This window comes from Acipenser ruthenus, chromosome 8 (assembly GCF_902713425.1).
Source record: "Acipenser ruthenus chromosome 8, fAciRut3.2 maternal haplotype, whole genome shotgun sequence".
NCBI lineage: Eukaryota > Metazoa > Chordata > Actinopteri > Acipenseriformes > Acipenseridae > Acipenser > Acipenser ruthenus.
The window spans coordinates 23,111,288-23,137,605 of record NC_081196.1 but is presented as its reverse complement, the minus strand read 5'-3'; the positions used below and the strand labels follow the sequence as shown (position 1 = coordinate 23,137,605).

The following is a 26,318-nucleotide window of genomic DNA, read 5'->3' as shown; positions in this document are numbered from 1 at the left end:
GACTAATATAACTTTGGGTTACCAAAAGTGATGTAATGCGGGCACTCTGAGTTTTACTTACCGTATTGCTGTTAATAGCCGGACACTTGGATGCGCCCAGTAGTAGTAGGGGGGAGTAGTTATTATATAAACTAAGCCACATGTTATTCAGTTATGGGTTTGGGGAATAATTTCCATATGATTTGAATTTTAATGTTAATACTAGTTATTGATATTAATGATAAAGTATATTTTGTATGTTAACTTATGAATGGGGGTTTAATAATCTTGGTTGAGTCCCAGGGGAGGAGTTACAGTTGGGTGGCTCTATAAAGGGATTCAGTTGAAGAGAGAGAGGAGAGGGATAGGTGGTATCAGGTACTGCGTATACTGCTGGAGGTAATAGATTTTAGCCTGTTAAAGGAAGTTTGGTTTGTTTAACTATTTTTTGTGTGTGTTAAAGAAAACAAAATAAGTTATTTATTTATTTTTGGTGGAGTTTGTTTGCTGCACTTGGCCACTTTATTTCAAATAAAGTTTGAACAATCCTCTATCAACTCAACTTGTCTGTCTACCTTTCTGTGCCGTTCTGCCCTACACCATAATGATTACTCGACCAACCCTACAAGACTGTTATTGCGGTCTTTCCAATGTGCGTAGTAAATTGTTTTACTCTTGAAAATGTTGTCAGGGTCTTTATTAAAAGCTACATTGCATGTGGTAGAAATCGAGAACACGTTGTTGTAATATTAATAACATGTTTTTCATATTATTATTTAATAATAGGTTAACTTTAGGCTACGTAGTTTACAAAGATCACATGCAATCGCTGGCTACTTTATATATAGGTTTTCTTCGTACATGTACTTGCAATATATTTGCAAAAATTAGCAAAAGAGAAATACATACAATACATGCATTATTTTGTATATGGGTTATGATATAAGCAGAAATAGTTTATCATTTGTCGTGTGATTTATTTTTATGTGCAATTATATTTGTGTTTAAAATGTAATAATAGTGTAATAACAGTGCAAAAAAATGTAGTAACAGTTTCTAATACGACATATTATCTATTATTTAATAATAGGTGTTAAGTTGAATTCCCAGTTTACAAAGATGTGACAAACTCACCAGAGTTGTCATTTTAAATTTGTAATCGCCGTGGATATTTATATTAGGTTTTCTTCGTACAAATAATACAGCAAAAGAGAAATAAATACATGTATAATGTGTAAGTAAACAAGTCTCTTTGTGTTAAATGAATAACCCCTATATATGTGTAAAAGATGTGATTCTGACTACATACTGTGTTGTAAATTTAACAAATGATAAGCATAAAATACACATTCGTGCATTTTACTGAACTTACTGTTGGTTTCATGTAATAAGTACACTTTCCCTAATAAGTGTGCTGTGTTTTGTTTTAGTATGTAATTGTTGCAATCAAACTACTGTAAATAACATCTTGTTATTTCTTTGCAGAAACATCTACCTGGATTGTTGGGCACTGTTTTGTGCACTGGGGGGAATGCCGTGCCAGATAAACGCTCGGGCTGGACCTGCAGCTGCCAGACTCCTCTGTCTGCTGGTTCGGACGGAGGGGGCTTAGGTGGCATTTTTTGTTTAGTTTTGTTTATGATTTATTTTTTAATTCCCATTCTTCCAAACCTGATTTCCTGGTGATTCACACTGGAGGCAATGATTTGGGTAAATTGAAAAGTGTGGAATTAGTTAGAAAAATGAAAAAAGATTTTAACAAATTTGCATGAGCTATTTTCAAATACAAAAATTATTTGCTCGGCAACGTCTTTGGAAAGATGTAAGGTCATCTCCAAAAATAAACAAAGCACGTAACTGGGAGAACAATGTAATTTCAGATTTTGTAAGGGGTTTAGTGGTGGATTCAATTCGGCATCCTGAAATTAATTATGATCAGGTTGGACTTTTTAGGGGGGATGGTGTCCCTATGAATGACACTGGTAATGATATATTCCTAATAAACCTCCAGCATGGAATTAAACCACACCTTCTGTAAATATATCCTTCCCTTCCCATACCCACCCTTACACCTTGGTTTTATTGTATATATTGTTTTGTATTGTATATTTTGAATTGTGTACATGTATTATGTATATTGTTTTTTTTGTTTTTTAATTAAAACAAATCAGATAATGTTGAGCAAGTTCTCACACAGCGCTTCACATAATAATCTACAAGTAAAAGTATAACCTGTGATATGACGTTTTTTCTTTTCTGAAATACGACTGGTGAGTGGGGACTTTTATTGTAGGAGGATCATGGAACTAGGGTTATGATAATAACCTAACGTTCACTAATGTTGTCTGTGATGAAAAAAAAACAAAACAAAACAAAAAAACAAAAAAACAAACAAAAAAACAGTTTGATGCTATTCTTTTCTGCAGTCCAGCTTCATAACATTTTGAGTCAATTCAGAACAGCGGTGGCCAAAGTTGGCTCTTCCAGTCCTGGTCGTTGTTCCAACCCTGTTCTAAATTGTTTGATTGAACCAATTCACCTCCATTTAGACCTTAAGAGTAGTTAATTATCAAATTTTACCTGTTAAACCTGGAGTGGACACCCCTGTTGCAGAATTTACAGTTCTACATGACTTCTACAAATGTGTATCAAATTAAGCTCCAGGGATGTTACATTCAAAGGAAGTCATATATATCTATATCATACTGTATTTTTTCAGTTGGAAAGAAACAAAAAAAGCCAGCAAATTTCAAAGCTTTTTTAAATAGCCGTTTTATTTACAGAAGCACAAAAAGGTTAGGTGCGAGTGATGTCACTCCATTACACATTAAATTGATTGAGACCAAGGTAACAGTAATGCAGGAAACCATTTCAAATGAACTTCATATACACGTTATCATATTACATTTGAGATGGTCCAGGAGAATACATTGTGCACACATTTGCATACCACTTAATATCAATATTTATGGATTGATTAATTAATTACTTAATTATGTACAAGATTTTATGATTGAATTATTATTTCCCTGGTATCAATTCCTTCTCCTCAAACAGATATCAGCTTTGTACCACAGTGACCTCTACTGGCAGCCAGACAGTGGGCCATGCTGTGAAAGAAAAAACAGCCATGAATCTGACTTGGAGTATACAACCCAGCACACACTGTACATTCATGTTTTCAGAAACAAGGAAACTTTGAGAAACATGTTTCAAGAAACATTTTGTCTTTGGCAATCAGGTGAGAATTGTTTCTCTGTGGTTTAGACAGCTTTAATTTTATTAATATTAATGCATTTGCAACATCAATGGTGTACAAAAGAGTAAAGCACATTTATACATTTCTAAAGTACTATAATGCAGTAAAGCACATTCACAGCATACAGCAGGTTGTGCTCACACATTCAGGCACAAATAAGTCCGCAAGCCCTACGATCCATGCATATATTTGATCACTCAATTATAAACTCTTGAGTTACACTATAAGAAGCTCAGTGAAGTAGAAAAGCATTTCCTTCACACGAAGGCATCAGTGAATACTTTTTCTAAATATATTGCTTCATATAAAACTACCACACTGCATCTTCCAAATCAGTATATGAAATGAACAGCTATTATTCCAATGCAACACAGTTAAAGGTTATTTTTACCAAATCACTTTTCCAGTCAGAAGGGGCATATCATAGAGACTCTGGTAACAGGCAGTAAAATATACAGCTCTGTATGTTAGTTTGTTTTTTAAACTTAATGAATTCAGCTGATCGATCAGTAAACCTCTAAGAAAGTTAGCACAGTATACAAGATCTTTGTGTAAATATACTGTACGTCAAATGTAAGGGCCGAGTATCATAATAAACATAAAACATGTGGTTTCATTTTGACTGTCCGTAAAAATAAATGTACTGGTTGTACAGGTGCACAAAGAAATGTTACAGTTAACACTGGGATATATTTGTCAAATGTATGCACATTCTTATCTAAACATGTTTGTTTCTTAGCTATTTTCCAGTTGAATAGAAGAATGGATTGGAGGGCTATAGTTTCCATCATTTCTGGAGGTCCAACAGGTGAGCTAATTAAGTCCCGTAAGTGCCTGATAGACATCGTAAGAAAAGGGCACTGCAAATGCCCATACTAGTGGCTGATAGGGTGCCTGCGGATCCACAGCGAAGCCATCAGACCTATAGTGCCAGAGGACAACACAGATCTGATGGCTCCACTGCAGACCCGCAGGCGCCCTATAAGCCACAGGGGTCACTTGTGTGCGGTGAACCGTGGATTACCCTGTGCTTTACAATGCTTACTTATGCTTTACTACACTTTGCTATACTTTTATAAGGGTAGCTACTGTACAGCAAAAATAGCTGAATTATCCAAATCATTCAGAGACGAGTATGGAAAAGTTCACAGCATCCCCCCCCCATACACACACACACACACACACACACATACATACATATAGGCACACGTTTGTGTGCACTCCCATATGAAGGTTCTTCTGGCAGGCAAGATCACTAAATGTTTGTTAATGCTTTGACGACAGTAAAAAGCACCTCCACAAAATCAGCTCAAGTAAATCAATCTGCTGTAACTATCAAGTATGTGCATTGAGTGATAAAATATTTTGTTTCCTTGGGTCTCGTCTACTAGAGACATGCACTAAGAGCCACAAAATATTAAAATATTAATCAGTCAGCATGTCTTATTTTTTGTATATACAGTACAGTTTTGTACTGTACTGCAGTCCCACTGTTCACTACATTGTAAAATAATGAATACATAAATAAAACAATTACCAGAAATGTAGTCAGTAAATTTGGGCATGTTTTGAAAAAAACAGCTCTGTGGTGTGGTTGTTTGTTTGGGATTTTCTTTTTAAAATTATTTTTACATATAAATCTTCAAAAACCTTGGGAAATGTTTATAAAATAAAAGTTAAAAAGTTAATACATACAAATTGTCCAACAGAAAAGAGTTAAGGATTCATAGTAAAAGCTTACAAAAATAACATCCATATGTAGTACAGTCTAACTTCATTATAATGAACCCACCTGCGACCTGGAGAAATGTTCATTATATCAGGCTGTTCACTATAATAGGGTTTGGCAATTTGCTGTATCAGAATAATGAAGAAATGCCCAAATTGAATTGAACATCTTTATACAGTAATTTGTTCAAGACAACTTCATATTTAAACTGTATATTTAAAAGAAAACAGTAAAGAAATGAAAACATAAGTACACTTACATGCTAAATACAGTAATTACGTGCCCTTTCTCTTGAAAAACATATCCAGCGTACATATTTTTACTTCATAGTTTTTGTGCTTTTCTCAGTGCACGCTGTTTCAATCTTGTTACCACGTCACGCCTGTTGCCATGGTTGCAGTTGTGTGAAGATGGCAACAGGTACATATGTCACACATGATTCGCAGGACAATATGTTATCTATGAATCAGCTTTATCTTCGAATTAGCCTACCAAGGTCTTTGTTTTCACTGAGAGAACAACATTCACACTGGAGAAAGTTCAGTGTCATTCAATACCAAGATCGTTTTTATCCGGTAGATTTTGTAAAAGCGTTTGTTCTAATAGGGCTAATTTCCACTGAAAAAAAAAACAGTTCTTACTGCTTGGATCATTAAAAAAGGTGGTTCATTACAAGAAGGGTTCGTTATAGTGAAGTTAGACTGTATATAATATGATTACAAATGTATTTGCCTTATTTTGTTTGATGTTTCAGTGTTTATAATATGTTGCTTTTGATTCCTTACTATTAAGTTAAACTTATTATATGGCTTGTGGATATTTCTCCAATATCATGTATGCAGTGTGAATCGTTTGAATCTCCATTGAAATACAAACGTTATATTAGTAACTGTGAATAAACCTAACTTACAGAACACATTTACCTTCCACTTACCTGTAAGTAACTGTCTACCAAAATGTTGGCAGGGGCTCAGACCTTCATTTTGAAAAGTGAACCCTGTCAGCCCTCTAAATTCAGCCTTAGAGCTGCAATAATATTTTAAGAAACACACCTACCAGACCGCTATTAACCACCAATTCAATTGGTTACAACAAAAACTACATTAGATACATTATTTGTGCTCGTAACAAGCTGGACAATACAGCCAACATCAAATAAAAAGAAATAGCTGCTGCACACAAGTTTAGCCCTTGCTAATAAATATAAGAGCTTCCTTTGATAGGCCTCAGTGGATTCTTGTATAGAAAAATGAGATGTTCTTAAGTGCTCTTCTATTCAAACAAAAAAGAACAGGTTTTGGTAACAGCACTGGCCAAAAGCTGTATACGATGCAAGTCTATGAAGTTCAGGATTGTATCCACTAAAGTATAGCAGCATTGAAAGAGCCATTGGCACACAGAAGTTTGCAAACAATACAGCATGTTTTCTCCCCGTGGTTGTCAGTGAGGATTGGCAGGCAGGATTTATTTTCCTGTGTCCCCGTTTTCTTCCTCAATGCCAAAATCAGCTAGAGCAGAGGCCAGGTGTGGAGGTGTCTGTGACGTTGTTGACGTTGTCTCTGTCTTTAGGGGTCACCTTCCTCCGCGTTCCATGGATTCCTTGCATCTGATTCTTCATCATCCAGAAATGCTTCCTTTTCGGGTGCCATTGTGTCACCATTGAACACTTGGGTTTGTTTGTATCCATTCCTCGTGACCTCTGTGCCTGACTGAGCCAACACAGCCTCTGTGCTATGTCTGATTCCATATCCAAAGTAGATAGAGAAGCCTAGAAAAAAATGTTTAAGAGTAAATTGACAATCTTTGCCTGTTTTTAACCCCTTAACTTTAGTTCATTGTGGTACTATGAGAATGCATTGTCAGTGCTGAGTGGTACTGAAGCAACTGCAGGTCCCCTCACAGCGTCTGTCTCCCCAGGCTTACTACTTGTTTAGCAATGCCTACTTGAATTATTATAAGTGATTCATTTACTGTTTTACAGTATTATTTATTATTCCCCACAAACTTTGCTTTTGTGACCAGGACAGTGATATTTTGAAATTTACCTATTTCCAATGAGAAAATGGGCGAATTTGTGTCTTTTCGTTCACATAAAGTCAGAAAAAAACAACATATGAATCCAAATTAACATGTATTTATACTAAAGTAATACAAAAATGATTACAAAAGATTTAGAAGCGAGTAGTTTTTCGAGATTTACGATTATACTGTAAATCACTTTCACGAATCAGCCCCCAAATGTAGTCTCCCATCATGTTCTTGTTATACTGTCCTTCATTGACAGCTCATCCAGGAGCCTCAAAGCCGTGCTGCTCCATAATGGTAACAAGTACCCGTCTCTTTCCCTGGCTCACTCGGTGCACCTCAAAGAGGATTACAACAGCATCAAGACCTTGCTGGACGCCTTGAAGTATGATGAGTACGGCTGGGACCCCCGGAAGGTGCTGATGCCACCACTGCACATCAAATTGGGCCTTATGAAACAATTTGTCAGAGCTCTAGATAAGGAGTCGGCAGCCTTCAAGTACCTTCAAGACTTCTTCCCTAAGCTGTCTGAGGCAAAGGTCAAAGCCGGTGTCTTCGTCGGACCACAGATAAAGAAGATCCTGGAGTGCAATGAATTCCCCAAGAAGCTCACTAGTAAGGAGAAAGCAGCTTGGAACAGCTTTGTCGCAGTGGTTCGGGGCTTCCTGGGCAATCACAAGGCCGAAAACTATGTGGAGCTGGTTGAGACTCTGGTGAAGAACTACGGCACAATGTCCCTCAAAGTCCATATCCTTGATGCTCATCTTGATAAATTCAAGGAGAACATGGGAGCGTACTCGGAGGAGCAAGGCGAGCGCTTCCACCAGGATATACTGGACTTTGAACGCCGCTACCAAGGACAGTATAACGAGAACATGATGGGAGACTATATTTGGGGGCTGATTCGTGAAAGTGATTTACAGTATAATCGTAAATCTCAAAAAACTACTCACTTCTAAATCTTTTGTAGTCATTTTTGTATTACTTTAGTATAAATACATGTTAATTTGGATTCATATGTTGTTTTTTTCTGACTTTATGTGAACGAAAAGACACAAATTCGCCCGTTTACTCATTGGAAATAGGTACATTTCAAAATATCACTGTCCTGGTCCCAAAAGCAAAGTTTGTGGGGAATAATAGCCATTTTCTATACTTTTGAGGCATAAGCAATTAGGAAATAACACTTACTACCCAGGAACCAAAAAAAAATAAAAATAATTGTTACACGGTGTTCGGACGTCAGAAAACAAAAAGCTGAACTGAACGTTAATAAAAATAAATTCCATCACACAAGGTTGCCTTTAAAGATACCACCAACAAAAAAACAACAACAAAAACAATGGCCTCCTGATTTCACATTTACAGAGAAATTTACTGGAGGAGCAACGAAATGCTGCTACTATACTAAAATACTGAAAATAATGAGAATTGTTAACTTTGAAATCTGTGAAACCTGACAAATTCCAGAAAACCATTATACTTGTCAACATATGGTTGCAAATATTGCATTGTTTTTTTGTCTATATCTTAAAAACTTACAGTTATGATTCTACTTTAATCTGAACAGTAATTTATCCAAATCGTGGAACCCTCAAATGTTTTTTGTTGACTATTCCACTGTATTTGTATATGTAGAAATGTTAATAAGTAGGTCAATAAATCAGCCTTGAAGGAAAACACCAGCCCGACTATTATAAAGATGGTGTTTATTAGTATCCAGCACAGTTTAGATCATTTCTAAGTCACGTCACAATTTAAACCTATAGCAGAGTGTCAACAGGTTCTATATAAACAGATTAAGTGCATTCATATCAAGGGTTTGTCTGGTTCTTATTTCCATTTAATGCCTTTTGGTATTTAGAAGTGTTAAGTGGCTAGCTCTAATGAAGTTGAGTGTACTTTCTCTGGCTCTCTATACGACAGACTTGACTTGTTTTGCTTGTGGCCCTGACAAAGCAGAGTGAGTGAGAAATATACTCTCAGCTTGTTCATAGGTAGCCACTGAACAGTTGTAAACATACATTAACGATCCCCACTAAAATGAACTGCATTTGAGGAAAATGTTAATAGTTTATGCTGAATAATAGAGATAATTTAACCTTTTCTCACTAATCAAATATAAATATAAAAATGCAATATTATTAAATATTTAAACATACCGAGTACCATCCAAATAGCAAATCGTATCCATGTACCCTTGCCCAACTGCACCATGAGGTATACGTTTACAAACATGCTGAATACTGGGAGGAAAGGCAGCAGCGGTACCTGTGAACAAGAACAGACAAGAATGAAAAAAGGTAATAAACAAAATGCCAACCAAGAACAAGAATACTTATTGCATTTACAAGATGTATACACAGTCTGTTAACTGTACTTTTAAAAGGTTGGACCAGTGATCGAATAAGACTAAAAGACTTCTGTCTTATTCGAAGGCGTCGTTGGTGGGGGAGGGGCATGTTTTGGCCCCCTTACTTCTCTCCAGGGATGCTAGAAAGCCGGATATTTCTTTTATATTTTGTGGGGAAAGTCTGTTTTTGGTAACATAATCAAGACAGATATCAACACCACTGAATTTACGTTTACATGCTTTATATTTAAAATATTTGCGGGCGGGCCAACACTGCTTTCTACAGTGTACATAGAACTCAACACTGCTTTCTACAGTGTGTGTGGCAGCACACACATTTCTCATAAGCTACAAGATGCTACCAATCAAACTGCTGTCTTGGCCGCACACAGTATGAATGTAGAAACGGGCACCATGAGACTGTACGTGTGATTAGCATTTTTAGAGTTTTGCAAAAGAATTGCTGAAATAAATGATTGTAGACATCTATTTCTTGTAACTTTGTTTCCTCATCCACAAAAGCAAAGATTTTTCCTATAATTATTTGTTTTGGAGAAATTTCTAGAAATTATAAATTTCCATTGGGGCATGTAAACGTTTGACTACAACTGTATTGCTCGGCCCATAAGTACTGCGCTTGGTTATGCATTCGGGTGGCTGTGATTGGGAATACACAGAGACGCTGGCTGAGACGGCCAGTGTAAACATAGACCAGGCAGGAACACCAGTGGTCCAAAACAGGCAAGCACGGCTGAGGAAGAAAGCCAGCAATAAGTAAATCATTTGTTAAAATATATTGTTATGTACCCGAGGGGACGTGTGTAGTGATAGGGGAACCTTGGCCACCCCAATATATAGTGGATAGCAGCGTATGATGGAGATCCCAAGCTGACTAGCTTAGCGACAGTGGGGGCCATGCGTAAGCAGCACCTTTATTTTGTAGTTTTATAACTGTGTTTTATTTTCCCTTTTTATTTCGCCTTTTGTTTTCATTATTATTTTGAGCACCTGTGAGTGCGGCAGCTTTTATTTGTTTACCAGTATTGGTATTCCTGGTTTACTGTCGCCGGTACTTGCCGCACAACAGTGCCCTCTGTGGTCTAAAAGAAAATTTATATAATAATAAAACAGATTACCAGTGCGGTGTTTTCAAATAAACCTTCTGTCTCCCTTCTGTGTCAGTGAATTGCCCACCACCCTTCCACATTATATATATATATATATATATATATATATATACACACACACACACACAGTGCAGTGAAAAAGTATTTGCCCCCTGTCTGATTTTCTGCATTTCTGCATATTTTTGACACTGAATGTTATCAGATCTTCAACCAAAACCTATACCCTTGAGCAAGGTACTTTACCTAGATTGCTCCAGTAAAAACCCAACTGTATAAATGGGTAATTGTATGTAAAAAAATAATGTGATATCTGTATAATGTGAAATAATGTATAATGTGATATCTTGTAACAATTGTAAGTCGCCCTGGATAAGGGTGTCTGCTAAGAAATAAATAATAATAATAATAATAATAATATTAGATAAAAGGGACCCAGAGTGAACAAATAACACAAAAAATTGATACATATTTCATTTATTTATTAAAGAAGGTTATGCAACACCCAATGCCCCCATGTGAAAAAGTAATATCCCCCTTAGACTAAATAACTGGTTACGCCACCTTTAGCAGCAATAACTGCAACCAAACGCTTCCTGTAGTTATTGATTAGTCTCTCACAGCACCGTGGAGGAATTTTGGCCCACTCCTCCATGCAGAACTGCTTCAACTCAGTAACGTTTGTGGGTTTTCGAGCATCAACTGCTCGTTTCAGGTCCTGCCACAACATCTCAATGGGGTTTAGGTCTGGACTTTGACTAGGCCATTCCAAAACTTAAAATTTCTTGTTCTTCAACCATTCTGATGACCTTTTAGGACCCCCTCCCTACTTTTTGTCCCAAAATTTGAGTGCTGGGCAGGACAGCATGACATTCTGTTATAGTATTCATGCATGAAATGAAGTTTAATAGATACAAGCTTGTGTTTCTGAAGATAATAGCTTTCATTGCCCAGTTAGAACTAGTGCAAAAGTAAGTAACCATGACTTAGAAAAATGACTACAATTGGTTTAGTGGTTCTCAAGATTGTGTGTCAATGGATGCCTCCACTAAATCCTTATCACCAGGGATATTCTTACACCACAGGCAATAAACCTGGCTGTTCTATGACTTATCTCTATTTGAAAACCCTTTTTCCTAGCTAAATGTCCAGTGGATTAAACATTAGGGGGCACCAAGTACTTTGAGACACTTAAAGTTAAAACAAAAAAGTCTACTACATGTCCCATTTAACTTTAAACCCATACCCTATTCCTTTGTCTGGATTAATACAAATAAAATAAAAAAAGTGTTCTTATTACCTTGAAGGACAGCTTGGTTTTGTTTTCTGGTTGTCTCCAGATTATGGCAGTGATGCCAGCAATTGAGAAAGCCAGCAATACAAGACACACTATAGACCATGTGGCTGCTCTGCCAAGGACAGTTATGAGGCAGAAAGTAAAGATAAGGACTCCTGGGAAAGAAAAAAGCGATTATCAATAAAATGTTACAACATGATGTTCACAGCAAGATTAACAACCCACCCCCATTCAATATACAAAATAATACAGGGGTTGTACATACAATAAACACCTGTCACACTTGCTTCCTCATTGGACTGAATAATTTGTTATGCATGGCATCCTTGACATGTATTGTTGCATCACTTCAGTCATGACTGGAAAGACACCAGATCTGCCAGACTTTGAGAGGGCTGATAGTAGGCAGTCAGTTGTGAGATTATCTTTGTTTTCTGCACAAGTCGCTTGTGCTTCAGAATAGACAGCATGTTAGGTTATTATCATAACCCTGGTTCACTGAAATAGAAATGTAACCATTACCGATTGTGATATATCTCTTATAGCCCGAATTACCCGAGCACTTCTATCAAAGCTGCTTCTTAAGAGCCCTGTCTGCGCCAGGCATCGTCTTCGCCCCCAGGATATATCAGTGACTGTTGCATAGGGATCAGTGCCATTTTCTCTTCAGGTCTGCTGCATTGGAGTGAACACAGTGACCTTGAAGGGGAATGGTTGCATTACTATTTCAGGGAACCAGGGTTATGATAATAACCTAACGTTCCCTTTCAAGTATGAAATGTAACCATTATAGAATGGGTTACAATACCCAAGCCGTCACAATTGAAGAGCTTGCAGCACTGGCAGAGGTGATAAAAAGGAAGATAAACTGCCTTTAGCACTCCAGCCAAGGATTGATAAGGGTCCATGGCATATAGTCCACAGTACAGTGAGGGATAACCCTCATGCAGTGTATATGCTGCAAGGTTACACTGAGTAAGCTTAGCATATAAACATCAGAAGTCCAATGAAGGTGTGTGGCTAACTACCCCAGGACTTAAAGTGGAACATAATAAAAAGTGTGTTAACAGGCAGAGTGAGTGGCTGCCCTTAGCACTCTGATCCCAAAACCAGGGTGCTGCTGATCTACGACATTCAGTCGGTAGAACCTGGTAGAAGTATGAACAGTGTTGCAAATGTCTGTGACAGATGCGCCTTGGAATAATGCTCAGGAGGTTGCAAGACCTCTTGTGGAATGACCAATGACCTTCTCCGGTGGGGGCAGGTTAGCTAGATCACATGCAATCCTGACCGTGTCTAGAATCCACCCTGACAGCCACTGTTTAGAATAGGGCTTGTCCATAGAACTTGAACCTGAAGCAAATAATTTCTTGGATTGCTGCCGACTCTGGGTGCGGGCAACATAATACACCAGTGCCTAACTGGACAGAGCGTATGGAGCTTTATCCCTGTCAGACTGGAAAGGAGGTGGATGGAAGGCCTCCAATTCCACTGACTGGTTAATATGAAAAGCAGGATTAGCGCAGAGTATAACCTTAGTTCTGATCTTAGCGGAGGCAATAGCAAGCAGGAAAGCAGTGTTTAAAGACAGGAATTTCAGCTCTGCTGAATGTAGGGGCTCAAATGGCGGATTTGTAAGCGCATCCAGCACTACATTGAGTCACCAGAGAGGGACAAGGTCCTTTCTAGGGGGTCTTAACCTCTGAGCACTCTTCAAAAACTGTCCCGCCCGGAAGTGAACTCCTGGGGAGACTGAGTCAATTTAGCTGGCAGGTAGACCTGTATTAGTCATTAGCAAGTTTTTAATTTCTAAGCCTTTTAGCTGAGGATTTTCCAGTTGTAAAAGTCATTTTTGACATTCTGAAAGGCTACTGTATTAGTGAGGTAACTTTGCTTACAGGGGGGAAAAAAACACAGTCTTGTCTTAAGTTACCATAGTAACAACCATTAACGTCATTTTTTTTTAAAGCTAAGACTCGCACAAGCCGTTCTAAAGATTCTATAAAACCTGTATTTTAATCTGTATCTGAGATTTAAATATTTTTTTTATTATTATTATTTATTATTTTGTCATCCCTGACCATGTTATTTTCCAGTCTTCCCATGTACTTTGAAGCATGAGCACTGTTATCTCTAACATCACGCCTGCACAGTCCCCAAACAATTCCCAAGCACCTGGAGTTCCCATTCAAGTGCTAGCCAGGCCGAGCCCTGTTTAGACAGATAGAAAGTTTTACCAAGGACACTGGCGCAGATGTTAACTGCAAACCCTGACAGTCTGCTAGGATTAGGGTTCTTGGGAAACAGCAAGGTCTTCAGAGTACATTTCGCATCTTCCTCAGGTAGAAACCCAAGTTGGGAATCACTGTTGCTCACAGATTCGTTCAGTTCACTCTCATCTGTTGTGTTTGCCATTTGATATGCCAGACTGGGCTGATCAGGCTGGTATCTGTAAATGAAAAAAACATTCATTTTAAATGTACAGGGAGTTGAGAAAAACATCTGCCGTAACAGTGTCAATAGAGTGTAAGGCAGCCAGGACATCAAAGGCTCATACGAGCTCCCCTCATGGATTTGCAGACTCATACGAGCTCCCCTCATGGATTTGCAGACTCATACGAGCTCCCCTCATGGATTTTCAGACTCATACGAGCTCCCCTCATGGATTTGCAGACTCATACGAGCTCCCCTCATGGATTTGCAGACTCATACGAGCTCCCCTCATGGATTTGCAGACTCATACGAGCTCCCCTCATGGATTTGCAGACTCATACGAGCTCCCCTCATGGGAATGCTTAATGTTTGGTAGGCAAATCTATATACTGTAATACTGTAATGATGTTATTTGATTAAAAAAACATGTGCACACACATCATTCTAACAGGAAGGAATCTTTCAAATAAGTACATGGAAGTATTTTTTGAAAAAAAAGTGGATACTGATTGATGCAACTAAATTGTAGGTAACAAAGCAAAATGGAAAAAAAATAAAATTTTAAAGTTTAATTTTAAAAGATGTGTTTATTTTGGGGCATCTCCAAGTCATAAAAGAGGCTTCACATTTTGGCTGGCATTTTGTAGAAGCTTCTTTTAAATATTTTGCAAATTCTCCAAAAAGCAAAACAATTGTTACATACCTAAGCACTAAAACACAGGCTGCTACCAGCGTGTAGGCAAGCAGAGTGCCGATAGACATGAGATCCACCAGATCCTTCAGGTCAAAGAGGAACGCCATGATAGCTGAAATAAGAACAAGGCAAAATTAAATGCAAGCCTCTCATTAAATCTATATCTGTTATTTTAACTTCTTTACACTGATCACATTTAGGGACCAGGAGCATAAATAGGATGTAGAGTCACTTTGTTTTGTTTTTTTTCTACCAAATGTAACTCAGTTCTGCTGCTCTCTGCTCTTTTTCTCACCTGTTTTGCCTTTGAAAAAACATTAAATCAGATTAAACCTCTCCTGTTCTTTATATGTGGCAAAACAAGCTGATACACTGCAAGTTGTGTCTTACTATAACCCTGAACACTAGAGTGTAGGGCAGGCACATCAAGTAAGTGATACTGTAGATGTGGAAAGAAAAAAGCGAGACTTTGACTCAAAGAAGAGAGACACATTTTACAAGGCCAGATTTCACAAGACTGTCACACCAAAATGTAATTTGCAATATTTTTGGGTAAAGGAAATTTGTATTAATTTTGGAAAATGTTGTTAAAAATGTGCCAAATGTATTATGGTGTAAATATGTTGAAGCCAACACAATACCCAACAGTCTGTGCAATGTCACTGTTCATTTAGAAAAAAAGGCCTGGACTAAGATTCCGACACCATGCAATATCAAATCTTAATTTGAAAACCAGCTCTTCAATTTTCACAGAAATGTCTTAAACCTCACAGCAAAAAGCAACAATTCGTTTATAGGCTGTTCAATATAACTTGATCCACACATGAAGGTAGGCAGTAAGCTTGAGGTGTGTATTTCAAAGCAGTCAGAAGGGGTTAAATTTCATAAAATATAAAAGCAAATTATATGAAGTTAAGACTGAGGTAATAAAATGATATGGTGTTAATATTTACGTATGTTTTAATGAACTTGCCCTGCATATCTTTTGCTTTCCTTACACTTTTATAAAATGTTATATTCTACTGATCTAAACAGTATCTAATCTAAAAATGTTGGCACCTTTTCCCTTTTTTTATTGTATTTAGTTAAATAGATCACCTCAGGGAGGGGCAGCAACAGGAATAATATCGGAATTAAAGAATTACAATAGACCGCATATACAGCATTGTCTAATAGCAGTTAGCAAACCAGCATATAGGTTAACTACTTTGTGACCATAAAACAGTCATATTTTCCTTGACAATTATTATTTATATTACTATTACGTAACTAAATTCTTTCAACAGGGTGACAACAGATTATGTTAACACCACACACTAGTATGAGAAACTGATACAGTGTTACCCAAAGCTAATAGGTTAAAGCATATACAGACGTGCTCAAATTTGTTGGTACCCTTACAGCTCATTGAAATAATGCTTCATTCCTCCTGAAAAGTGATGAAATTAAAAGCTATTTTATCATGTATTCTTGCATGCCTTTGGTATGTCATAGAATAAAGCAAAGAAGCTGTGAAAAGAGATGAATTATTGCTTATTCTACAAAGATATTCTAAAATGGCCTGGACACATTTGTTGGTACCCCTTAGAAAAGATAATAAATAATTGGATTATAGTGATATTTCAAACTAATTAGTTTCTTTAATTAGTATCACACATGTCTCCAATCTTGTAATCAGTCATTCAGCCTATTTAAATGGAGAAAAGTAGTCACTGTGCTGTTTGGTATCATTGTGTGCACCACACTGAACATGGACCAGAGAAAGCAAAGGAGAGAGTTGTCTGAGGAGATCAGAAAGAAAATAATAGACAAGCATGGTAAAGGTAAAGGCTACAAGACCATCTCCAAGCAGCTTGATGTTCTTGTGACAACAGTTGCAAATATTATTAAGAAGTTTAAGGTCCATGGAACTGTAGCCAACCTCCCTGGGCGCGGCCGCAAGAGGAAAATCGACCCCAGATTGAACAGAAGGAATAGTGCGAATGGCAGAAAAAGAACCAAGGATAACTGCCAAAGAGATACAAGCTGAACTCCAAGGTGAAGGTACGTCAGTTTCTGATCGCACCATCCGTCGCTTTTTGAGCGAAAGTGGGCTCCATAGAAGAAGACCCAGGAGGACTCCACTTTTGAAAGAAAAACATAAAAAAGCCAGACTGGAATTTGCTAAAATGCATATTGACAAGCCACAATCCTTCTGGGAGAATGTCCTTTGGACAGATGAGTCAAAACTGGAGCTTTTTGGCAAGTCAAATCAGCTCTATGTTCACAGACGAAAAAATGAAGCTTTCAAAGAAAAGAACACCATACCTACAGTGAAACATGGAGGAGGCTCGGTTATGTTTTGGGGCTGCTTTGCTGTGCCTGGCACATGGTGCCTTGAATCTGTGCAGGGCACAATGAAATCTCAAGACTATCAAGGCATTCTGGAGCGAAACGTACTGCCCAGTGTCAGAAAGCTCTGTCTCAGTCGCAGGTCATGGGTCCTCCAACAGGATAATGACCCAAAACACACAGCTAAAATCACCCAAGAATGGATAAGAACAAAACATTGGACTATTCTGAAGTGGCCTTCTATGAGTCCTGATCTGAATCCTATTGAACATCTATGGAAAGAGCTGAAACTTGCAGTCTGGAGAAGGCACCCATCAAACCTGAGACAGCTGGAGCAGTTTGCTCAGGAAGAGTGGGCCAAACTACCTGTTAACAGGTGCAGAAGTCTCATTTAGAGCTACAGAAAACGTTTGATTGCAGTGATTGCCTCTAAAGGTTGTGCAACAAAATATTAGGTTAGCGGTCCCATAATTTTTGTCCATGCCATTTTCATTTGTTTTATTATTTACAATATTATGTTGAATAAAAAATCAAAAGCAAAGTCTGATTTCTATTAAATATGGAATAAACAATGGTGGATGCCAATTACTTTTGTCAGTTTCAAGTTATTTCAGAGAAAATTGTGCATTCTTCGTTTTTTGTGGAGGGGTACCAACAAATTTGAGCACGTCTGTATATTTATTTATTTATATATTTTTTTTAACTAACGCATTAGGCCTAAGACTGCCTGCTGTGTTTGCCAACACACACAACACAGTCTTCTGCACAAAATGCATGGCCGGTTAATTAGATGAAAAGTGCCTGTGGATTCGCAGCTCATGCTTTCTGCCCACACAGGAGCTTACCGGACAAAACCCCAGCCGCCATTGTTGAGACGATTGGGGTTTTTCTTGAGCTCACTTTGCCCAGAAATGAGAAGAGCAGACCATCTCTGGCCATTGCGAAAATGATCCGAGGCAAGGGAAACATGGAACCTAACAGACTAGATAGAGGGGGGGTAAATAGGTTAAATGCACATGTAAATACATTGGTTGACCATATGCTCCCAAAGAAATGTCCCAAATGCAACACTCAGACGGCATACCACAAAATACACACAACACAGAGGAAGTCTAAGACTTTAAATCACTTTAAACTAGGGAATTACGCGCTCATGCAATTTTGTGCATTATGCATTTTACTATGCATAGGAAAGTAATATTGAATAATATGGCTGTCCTCCATAAGGAGATAGTAAAATGATGGATCGTGCTGAGGATAGAGCTAGTAATAAGCAATGTTGCCAAAAAATACTACAACAAAGGTGTTGCCTAGAAAATATATCAGCAAAAGATAGAGCAAAATATTTGAAAGAATGTAATAGCCATTTATGTTTGTATTGTGTGGCTGTTTATTTTTTTGTCCATGGTTGGGTTTTGCACTTCGTTTTGTAACAGAGGCATGCCTAGTTCTGTCTTTCAGAACAAAGCTTTTTTGATTTCTACTTTGTGCTTCAGTTATTTAAGAAAGTTATTCTGCTTATAAGTGTTTTGATATCTGGTATGAAAGAAAGGCAATACATATCTGCACAACAATGACAGTATCTTGTTGCATATGCAAACATATTCTTTTGTTTAATATTCAGTCTTGGACTGTTGTGACGATCAGCTTCACTGTAGAAAAAAAAAAAAAAATGTTGGGACCAATTCATTATAAAGAGTAGTCTTAATTTAAGTAGTCATTATTTAACAGCTTTGTTTAGTTTTATAAATAGAGCACCTCTTGCATAATTCCCTGGTGTGTAATTGTTATGCCATACACTACAAGTTCATTATGAAGATGCTTCCAAAGTGTATCTGCCAGACAGGACACCGGATCCATCGGTCCATTTCTGTATTGAAGTGCATTTGGAAACAAACAATTGGAAGCACATGCTCACCCTTCACTTGATGTGTTAGGTGTTTATTTTGAGTCTCACCTGCAGCCACCCCTGAAGTTAATGTAGCAATTAAGGGTGTTTTGGTTCTTTGGCTGACTTTAGCCAAAAATCTGAAGAGCAACCCATCCTCTGCCATAGCCCAAATCACTCTAGGCATTGGGAACATGGCACCAAGAAGGCTAATGAGAAAGAGAAAGGCCATTCTTTGTGAGTTAAGTGTGGGTGAATTCAGAACCATCAATTTAAAAGGCACATGAAATACCCACATTATCAAGGAACTTTGCTTTATGCATGTTTTAATTTTATAACAAATGCAATGTAACCACTTTGGCATACTGGGATGAGAAAAGGACTGAATTATTAGACTGTTTCAGAGTATTGGCTCATCAACCAAGAATTCACCATGTGAGTATGAAGAAAAACCACTCAACAAAATAATTGTACAAGCAGGTAATCATCTCAGGTTAGCTAAACTGAACAAGTTAACCAGCATATTGCCCAATGCAAAAGTTAGTCACACAAGCACCTCGATGTGATGTTGGTTTCACTGAATTTAAGTTTACTGAGAGACCATTTTAAATTAGCTCACTGTGCCCCTAATCATCTTCGCTTTCCGCCATCATCAGCTTGCTTATATGAAGCACCATCCTATTGAACATCACTATTTAGGAACATGTATGTGCAGCATCTTTGTGCATGACAAGACAGACTGGTGGCTGTCAGAACAGACTAAAAAACCTTGTGAGAAATTCAGCTGACCTTGCAAGTCAAAAGCTCAATTAAGCTATAAATTTGACTCTGAGTATTGGTATCTGGGATGGATATTATAATATTAGCCTCTGAGGCAAGGTTGTTAAACACATTACCAATAAATTACTTTTTGGTGGCGGTCTGGATTCACTGCTTGTGAGGCAATTTTGGTTTGAAATATTTTCTGTGTTTTATTAGCTTTAACATGAGGACTGTTCTACTTTTATTGTGCAAAGAATATTTATGTTTTTCATGTTTCTTTTTTTATTTATTTATTTTAAAATGTTGAATATGTAGTATTAAAGACCTGTGACTGTTTACAGCAATTGTATCCAGTATGTGTCACAGTGGAAAGCTCACAAAACAGGTTTAATGCAAATCATACACTTGGCCCCATTAACAAAAAGTTGACTTACATTTAATACAATACTGTTTAGTGTTTTGAAGGTAGATAATACATTCAAAATCCTCAGGCGAGAAATGTCAATTCTTATTTTATTAATCAGCATAAATAAACCACAAACTTTAATAGGTTTCTGTATTACAATTGTAAGTAGAAAAATAAGACAACCAAGGCTTTTAAAAAAAGAACTACTGCATTACCACTTAATATCCTCAGTACATATGTCTAACTTTCGAGTTTTGCAAATATCTACAGAACTGCTTATCCATCTGTGACGAAACATGCTAGGATTTTCTTAAGCACAAGTTAATGCATAATAATCTGGGTGTATGGAGTCTGTCTGTCCATCAGAATGTCTTTCTGTTTTGTCATTTAAAAGTTTCACATACATCTAGGAGAAGAGTTTGTCCAACTGTGATAAGATTATTGAGTTTTAATAACTTTGGGCTGTCTGTAAATACAGGGCGATTCATAATTGGCACAATATAGTCAGAGCATTGCAAAAACTGAAGGGTACGTGGAGTATGATATGCAAAGGAAAAATGTCTATGTCAGAGATCTGCTGTGATGCAGTTTGGTCACCAGAGGATTGTTCAACAATGTCAACATTTAAGCACAAATGAAAACAACAATGTTGTACGAATTATGAATAACCCTGTATATATGGAGAAGAGCATATCCAATTTTGACGAAACTTGACTTGATATAACATAGAAGAAGCTGTTGAGAGTATTATAATAGTGGGGTATATGAGGGCATCTCAATCTGTCTGTATGTCAAACTTACGTGTTTACAAGTGCAATATATATGTGTCGTGGTGATCTACTTTTTCATGTTTCTAATATGATCAAACATCTGATTCTGAGGTTACTATTGTGGTGGGGGTGAAGGGCATGGACATGCAGAAGTACCACTCTAGTTTTGCTGGACTGGATTCAGCATAATGATACTGTTACTAATGCTAACAAGAGCTAATAAAATATTTTTAAAGCCTTGGTTATCAGCCTTGGTGCCTTAAAGTGCTAGAGCTACTTTTTGACATGCACAGCAAAAGCTGAATTAGTCATTTCAGTCAACAAGCACTATAGACAGGACATCCTACCTGGTTGAGAGGGCACAAAGTGAACCAACAGCCACTGCGTATGTGGCTCCTTCCCAGCCTACATACTTGAACGCCACAGGCAGGGGGCTGTTCTTATCTAGCATATAGTAGGGCATCATTAACGTCAGGGCAGCCGATACACCAAAGTAGGCAACAAAGCAGATCAGGAGGGAGGCCACAATCCCGATCGGAATGGCTCTCTGGGGATTCTTTACTTCCTCCCCTAAATAACAACATGGATACAAACAGGAGTTGGAGGATGAATAATTCATACAGGGTTTATAGGAGGAGGCCAAACTTAACCTGATATTACTGAAGCACCTCCAAAAATGCCAGGAATATGCAAAACCTAGAGCCAGTTAGTATCTAAACAGGCAGCAATATCCTCTGTGAAAGGGTCAACATGTAAGGCAGCCTGTATTCACGTCAACATAATAATTTCTTGCCTAATATTTAGATAAATCAAGCCAACTTCAAATAATATTTTACCAGGAAAGGACAGCAATTGTACAATGGCAATTCATAACAAAATAATACCATATAAAATAAATTAATCAACCAGTGGACTATTAATTTGTGACAAAATGACATAATGGGCCAGACTTATAAAGGTCTTTATATCAAGGTGCAATTGCAACCATTTTAGTGAAACCAAAATATAAAACTAGTTTTTGTTTAGTAAAATTAAAGTTTTTGTCACTGTACCTTTCATAAAAACTGCAGTTTTACAATGAAGACATTGATAAACCAGAATTTATGTAGCAAGTTCTCAGGATCAGTATTCACAAGCAACTGCAAATTCCACCTCCTGTGCAGCTGGCTAAGGAATGACAAGGGCAACATGTTCCTGCTACCGAAAACCTAGGGGGGCTGCCTAAATGCATTATAAAAAAACGACATGCCGTCAACCAGCTGCACATCATTTACAAGAGGTACATGAGGTATTGAATTTAGTCTATAAATACCACTGCATTCCTGTTTGTGATCAATGAAGACTATGAAGATTATGATCTATGGTGCTTCGTCCAGCCAGTGGTGCTAACCTATTTTTGAGGTGAACTTTCTCGAAATGAAATAGGTATACACAAAATATTTGAGTCAATGTTTACATGAAAATGTTAAAAAAATATTTACATAGAAGAAGTGTATGCATTTACATAGAAGTGTATTCATTTACATAGAAGTGTATGCATTTACATAGAAGTGTACATATTTTCATAGAAGTGTACGCATTGTAACACAGCAGGGAGGGGGTTAATCCTCCCTGCATGAAAAAAAATGTGCGAATGCACATTTGTTTTAATTTAATTGTTTTGCTTTATTGTTTAATTTAATTTGTTAATTATTTTATTATTAATTATCCCCTGCACCTGGTAATTATTGTTAAATTAGAAACAGGGGCAAGGTATTTAAAGAGGGCAGTCAGTTTGCTCAGGGCTGCTGAGGAGAAGGAGGCAGAAAAGGTGCTCTGCTTTCAAGCAGTTGTAAAGTGTACACAGTGTAAACCTGTGTGGTTTTGTTGGAGTTGTGTAGCAGGTAAACGGCTTAGCCGTCCTGCCATTTAGTTTAGGTTCTGTGTGTCTAGTTAGTGCTCGTATAGAGCTAGGTGTTTGTTTTGTTTAGTTTTGTTTTTGTGTGATTATTAAAAAATAGAGTGTCAGCGCTTTAAATTCCATTTCTGTGTCTTGGGTCAGTGTTTTAAAGGGGCAACAAACCCAAGTGAGTTGCAGCTCGGTTACATATGGTGGCAGCGGTAAGCGAGAGCCCCAACTGACCCACAGGAAAAAATAAATAAATAAATAAACATGGGCATTGCAGAGCTGATAAGGGCTCTAGTGAAGTCCACGGCGGAGACGCAGGAGGCAACCCACAAGCAGCACGAGAGCAAGCAGCAGTAGAGGCAAGAGTGGGGGTTGCCCTCACAGGAACTGGAGTTCCTCGTGTTAAGCTGGAGCTGGTGCTTCAGAAGGTGGTGTGGCCGGCACCCCAGCAAGAGTCGCCTCTACCTGCACCAGAACCAGAGTTGCAAGCTCTGGAACCGGAGCTGCCTGCTCCTGAGATAAAACCGGCAGTGCCCGAGCTGCAGCAGGAGCTGCAGCTGTCTGAGGAAGAGGAGCTGAAGTGCCCAGCACCACCATTGCCCCGACCTCCACCCCTGCAAAGCAGTCCGGCGCTGATGGGTACGGTCCCTTGCCCCGTGCTCGTTGAGACCCCTTAAAGTTGTTTTTCATGACAGTCGGAATTTCAAACATCATTCAATGCGGACAGTGGTGGACGATTGCATTAGTCCAATGCTGTCATCGGATGGCAAATTGTCCCAAGCCTGCTTTGGTTTATAAATTGGCGGCACTAATAAAATGTATATCCCCATTGACAGATGAGCTTAAAATAATAATTCATTAATAAAGATTGACAGATTAGTTATTACATTTTATCAATTGCTTTTCAACACCACTTAACCATATGATTAATTTCCAGTTAATCAATGTTTAACAGAAAAATATCTGCACCATCTATTCTTCTCCAAGGAAATACATGATATTCAGTTCAGAAGACATCATTTAAATTAAGCAAAGGTTGAGCAATTTTAAACAGTAATTGATTAAAATAAACTGGTTAATCTAGCAGCCTTTTAGACACATTAATTGATTTAGGTTCAACAATGAACGTGTATATATTTTTATTAGTGCAGTCAATTTGTAAAGAGATGCAGACAATATATCATCCACCATTAGCATTGGATGTCTGAAATCACAGGTTGTCATAAAATGACAAGTTTGTACAGGGATTCGTTCAAAGCTGAAACAAAAGTCTTGAAAGAGAGAGCATTGGAAAAGCTGTATCAAATGACTGGCATGGGGCGAAATGACTGGCATGGGGCGGGCCATTGTTCAAAGCTGCTGTTTTAATAACTTCTTTGGACTTTTGATGCCATGTTATCCAGTGCACGGATTGGTCTAGACAATATCCAATGTCAGCATTAGATGGTTGTTTTTTGATACATTTTTTCCAACCAAAGCCAGCAAGAGACAAATACAAGTCACAATTTGTTTTTACATTTTTACAGACGGTAAATGTTCAAATAAGGGAAATACTTTGACCTCAAATTTCTGTTAATGCCATTTGTTATGTGGTGGTATTGCTAAGCTGAAACGTCTCCAAAGGCCTTGTCCATACCTGTGGTAGCAATGCAGTCAAATCCCACAAAGGCATAAAAGCAGGTGGCTGCTCCCGAGAGGACTCCTGAAAAACCAAAGGGCATGAACCCACCAGCTCCATACTTCCACACCTGAGACTCTTCCTCTGTAAGACTGAACAAAAAAAAATGCAAGATGATCTTAAAAAGCACAGTGCAAAAATAAATAAATACTGGTTACTGTTTTCCTGGTGTTTTATTAGTAATTTTTTTTATTATACACACTTAAAAGTTGAAATGTTGGTTCCATTGATCATTTCCTCTTCAGTCAACTGCCAGTTCTTTATAGTTCCCTTCACTAGACCGGACACAACCACAAAAAGCAGAACCAGGACATTGATGCAGGTGAAGACTTTATTAACCATGGCAGACTCTTTCACACCGAAAGCTAAAAGCCCTGGAAGAGATGGTAAACCTACTGTTAAATCACTGATACTAGTTTGTAATAAAGCTGTTACATTAAAGGTATTTGATCAGCCTGCATTTCGTTTCTGATGGGAATTACTGAGACCATGATATTGATGTGATACAGCCATCTGAAATGCCATTGTATCAGATATACCTTACGTTACATTAAAATGTTTAATTATTCTTAGTAAACTGACAAACAAAAGACAGTGAGAGTGAACTTGTTGCCTGTTTTTACCCCACAATCTAAAAGCTTACTAAACATCTTGGTATCCTCAAATAGACTGTCAGAATGTATGACTGCATATCTTAGTGACTAAAATTTAAATCACAGGCACAATTGTCTAACATGCAAAGTCTAACCTCTTTGTGATTTAGACAAGATACATTTGCACACTAATTTGGGGAGGATAACATCATATACTCTTAGATTGTTAATATTTGTAAAATATCCTGTAGCATTTCTTGTACAAAATGTATTCATAATGTTGCAAAAAAACTTTAAACTGTGTGGAAGAAAGGGTTAGCACAAAAAACGAACAAATATATAATGAATGTGACTCATTATTACTTGCTTTGATACAGTAAGGTAAAAGGGTTAACATAACCAGCAATTCTATTTCATACACACAACACAAACCACTATCATCACTACTCAAGCTTACCAACAGACATCACACGCCATTGCGCTGACTAGGAGCCAAGATGGCATGTGCCTATCCTAAAGGAACAGCACCGATCCCACGATCCTGTACAATAAATACCAATAACAATCTTACCTGTTAAAACAAGGATAATGAATACAGAAAATATGTCAGGGTAGTCTGCTAAGATTCCAGGGGCCTTCATTGGCATGTGTACCCGGCAGAACTGTTCGATGTGTTTGCCGATGAGCTCATCAAAGGTAGCACTCCACGCTCGAGCTACACTCGATGTACCTGTGGAAAGCAAAATGGAAATATTTGTATATGCAAGATGTATATCTTTTTTTCTCCCATGCTCGGTTCAATCGTTTGTTGAGGCTATTTGCATGCAAGACTTACAGTAAAACCTGTAATGGTTTGAATTATGTAACTTGTCTTTTCTTGTGTTGAAAAACTTTTGGTTGTTTGTTTGTTGTTTAAAACTTTAATTCAGAAATATATGATTTTTTCAAAAACAATGCTGTACAGGTTTGTTTTAATTCTGGTGTACCATCTGTACTTAGATATGTTAGATCACTCTATTGAGGCCACAGGCGTACTTAAATCTTGAGTTTTATAAAGTCACCAGAATTGCTTTTAAGTTTTTGTATTTTTTAGAAATGTGGACTGCTAT

At 37.7% G+C, this 26,318-nt stretch overlaps 1 protein-coding gene across 4 annotated transcripts in view; it reads right to left on the bottom strand.

Annotated features, from left to right (window-relative positions):
• Window positions 1-3,241: 3,241 nt before the first annotated feature.
• LOC117407408 (high affinity cationic amino acid transporter 1-like) overlaps window positions 3,242-26,318 on the bottom strand; it is a 32,074-nt gene continuing 8,997 nt past the window's right edge. For 3 of the 4 annotated variants that reach the window (XM_059028737.1, XM_034012403.3, XM_034012402.3), the window contains 10 exons: window positions 25,781-25,939; window positions 24,819-24,990; window positions 24,575-24,708; window positions 21,398-21,620; window positions 19,182-19,321; window positions 14,903-15,005; window positions 14,004-14,215; window positions 11,770-11,921; window positions 9,155-9,263; window positions 3,242-6,735 (listed from right to left, as the gene is read on the bottom strand). In XM_059028737.1, coding sequence (XP_058884720.1) covers window positions 6,533-6,735; window positions 9,155-9,263; window positions 11,770-11,921; window positions 14,004-14,215; window positions 14,903-15,005; window positions 19,182-19,321; window positions 21,398-21,620; window positions 24,575-24,708; window positions 24,819-24,990; window positions 25,781-25,939 — 1,607 coding nt within the window. In that variant the 3' untranslated portion in view covers window positions 3,242-6,532. Of the gene's footprint in view, window positions 6,736-9,154; window positions 9,264-11,769; window positions 11,922-14,003; window positions 14,216-14,902; window positions 15,006-18,069; window positions 18,207-19,181; window positions 19,322-21,397; window positions 21,621-24,574; window positions 24,709-24,818; window positions 24,991-25,780; window positions 25,940-26,318 lie in introns of all 4 variants that reach the window. The other variant, XM_059028736.1, reaches the window with a different exon arrangement.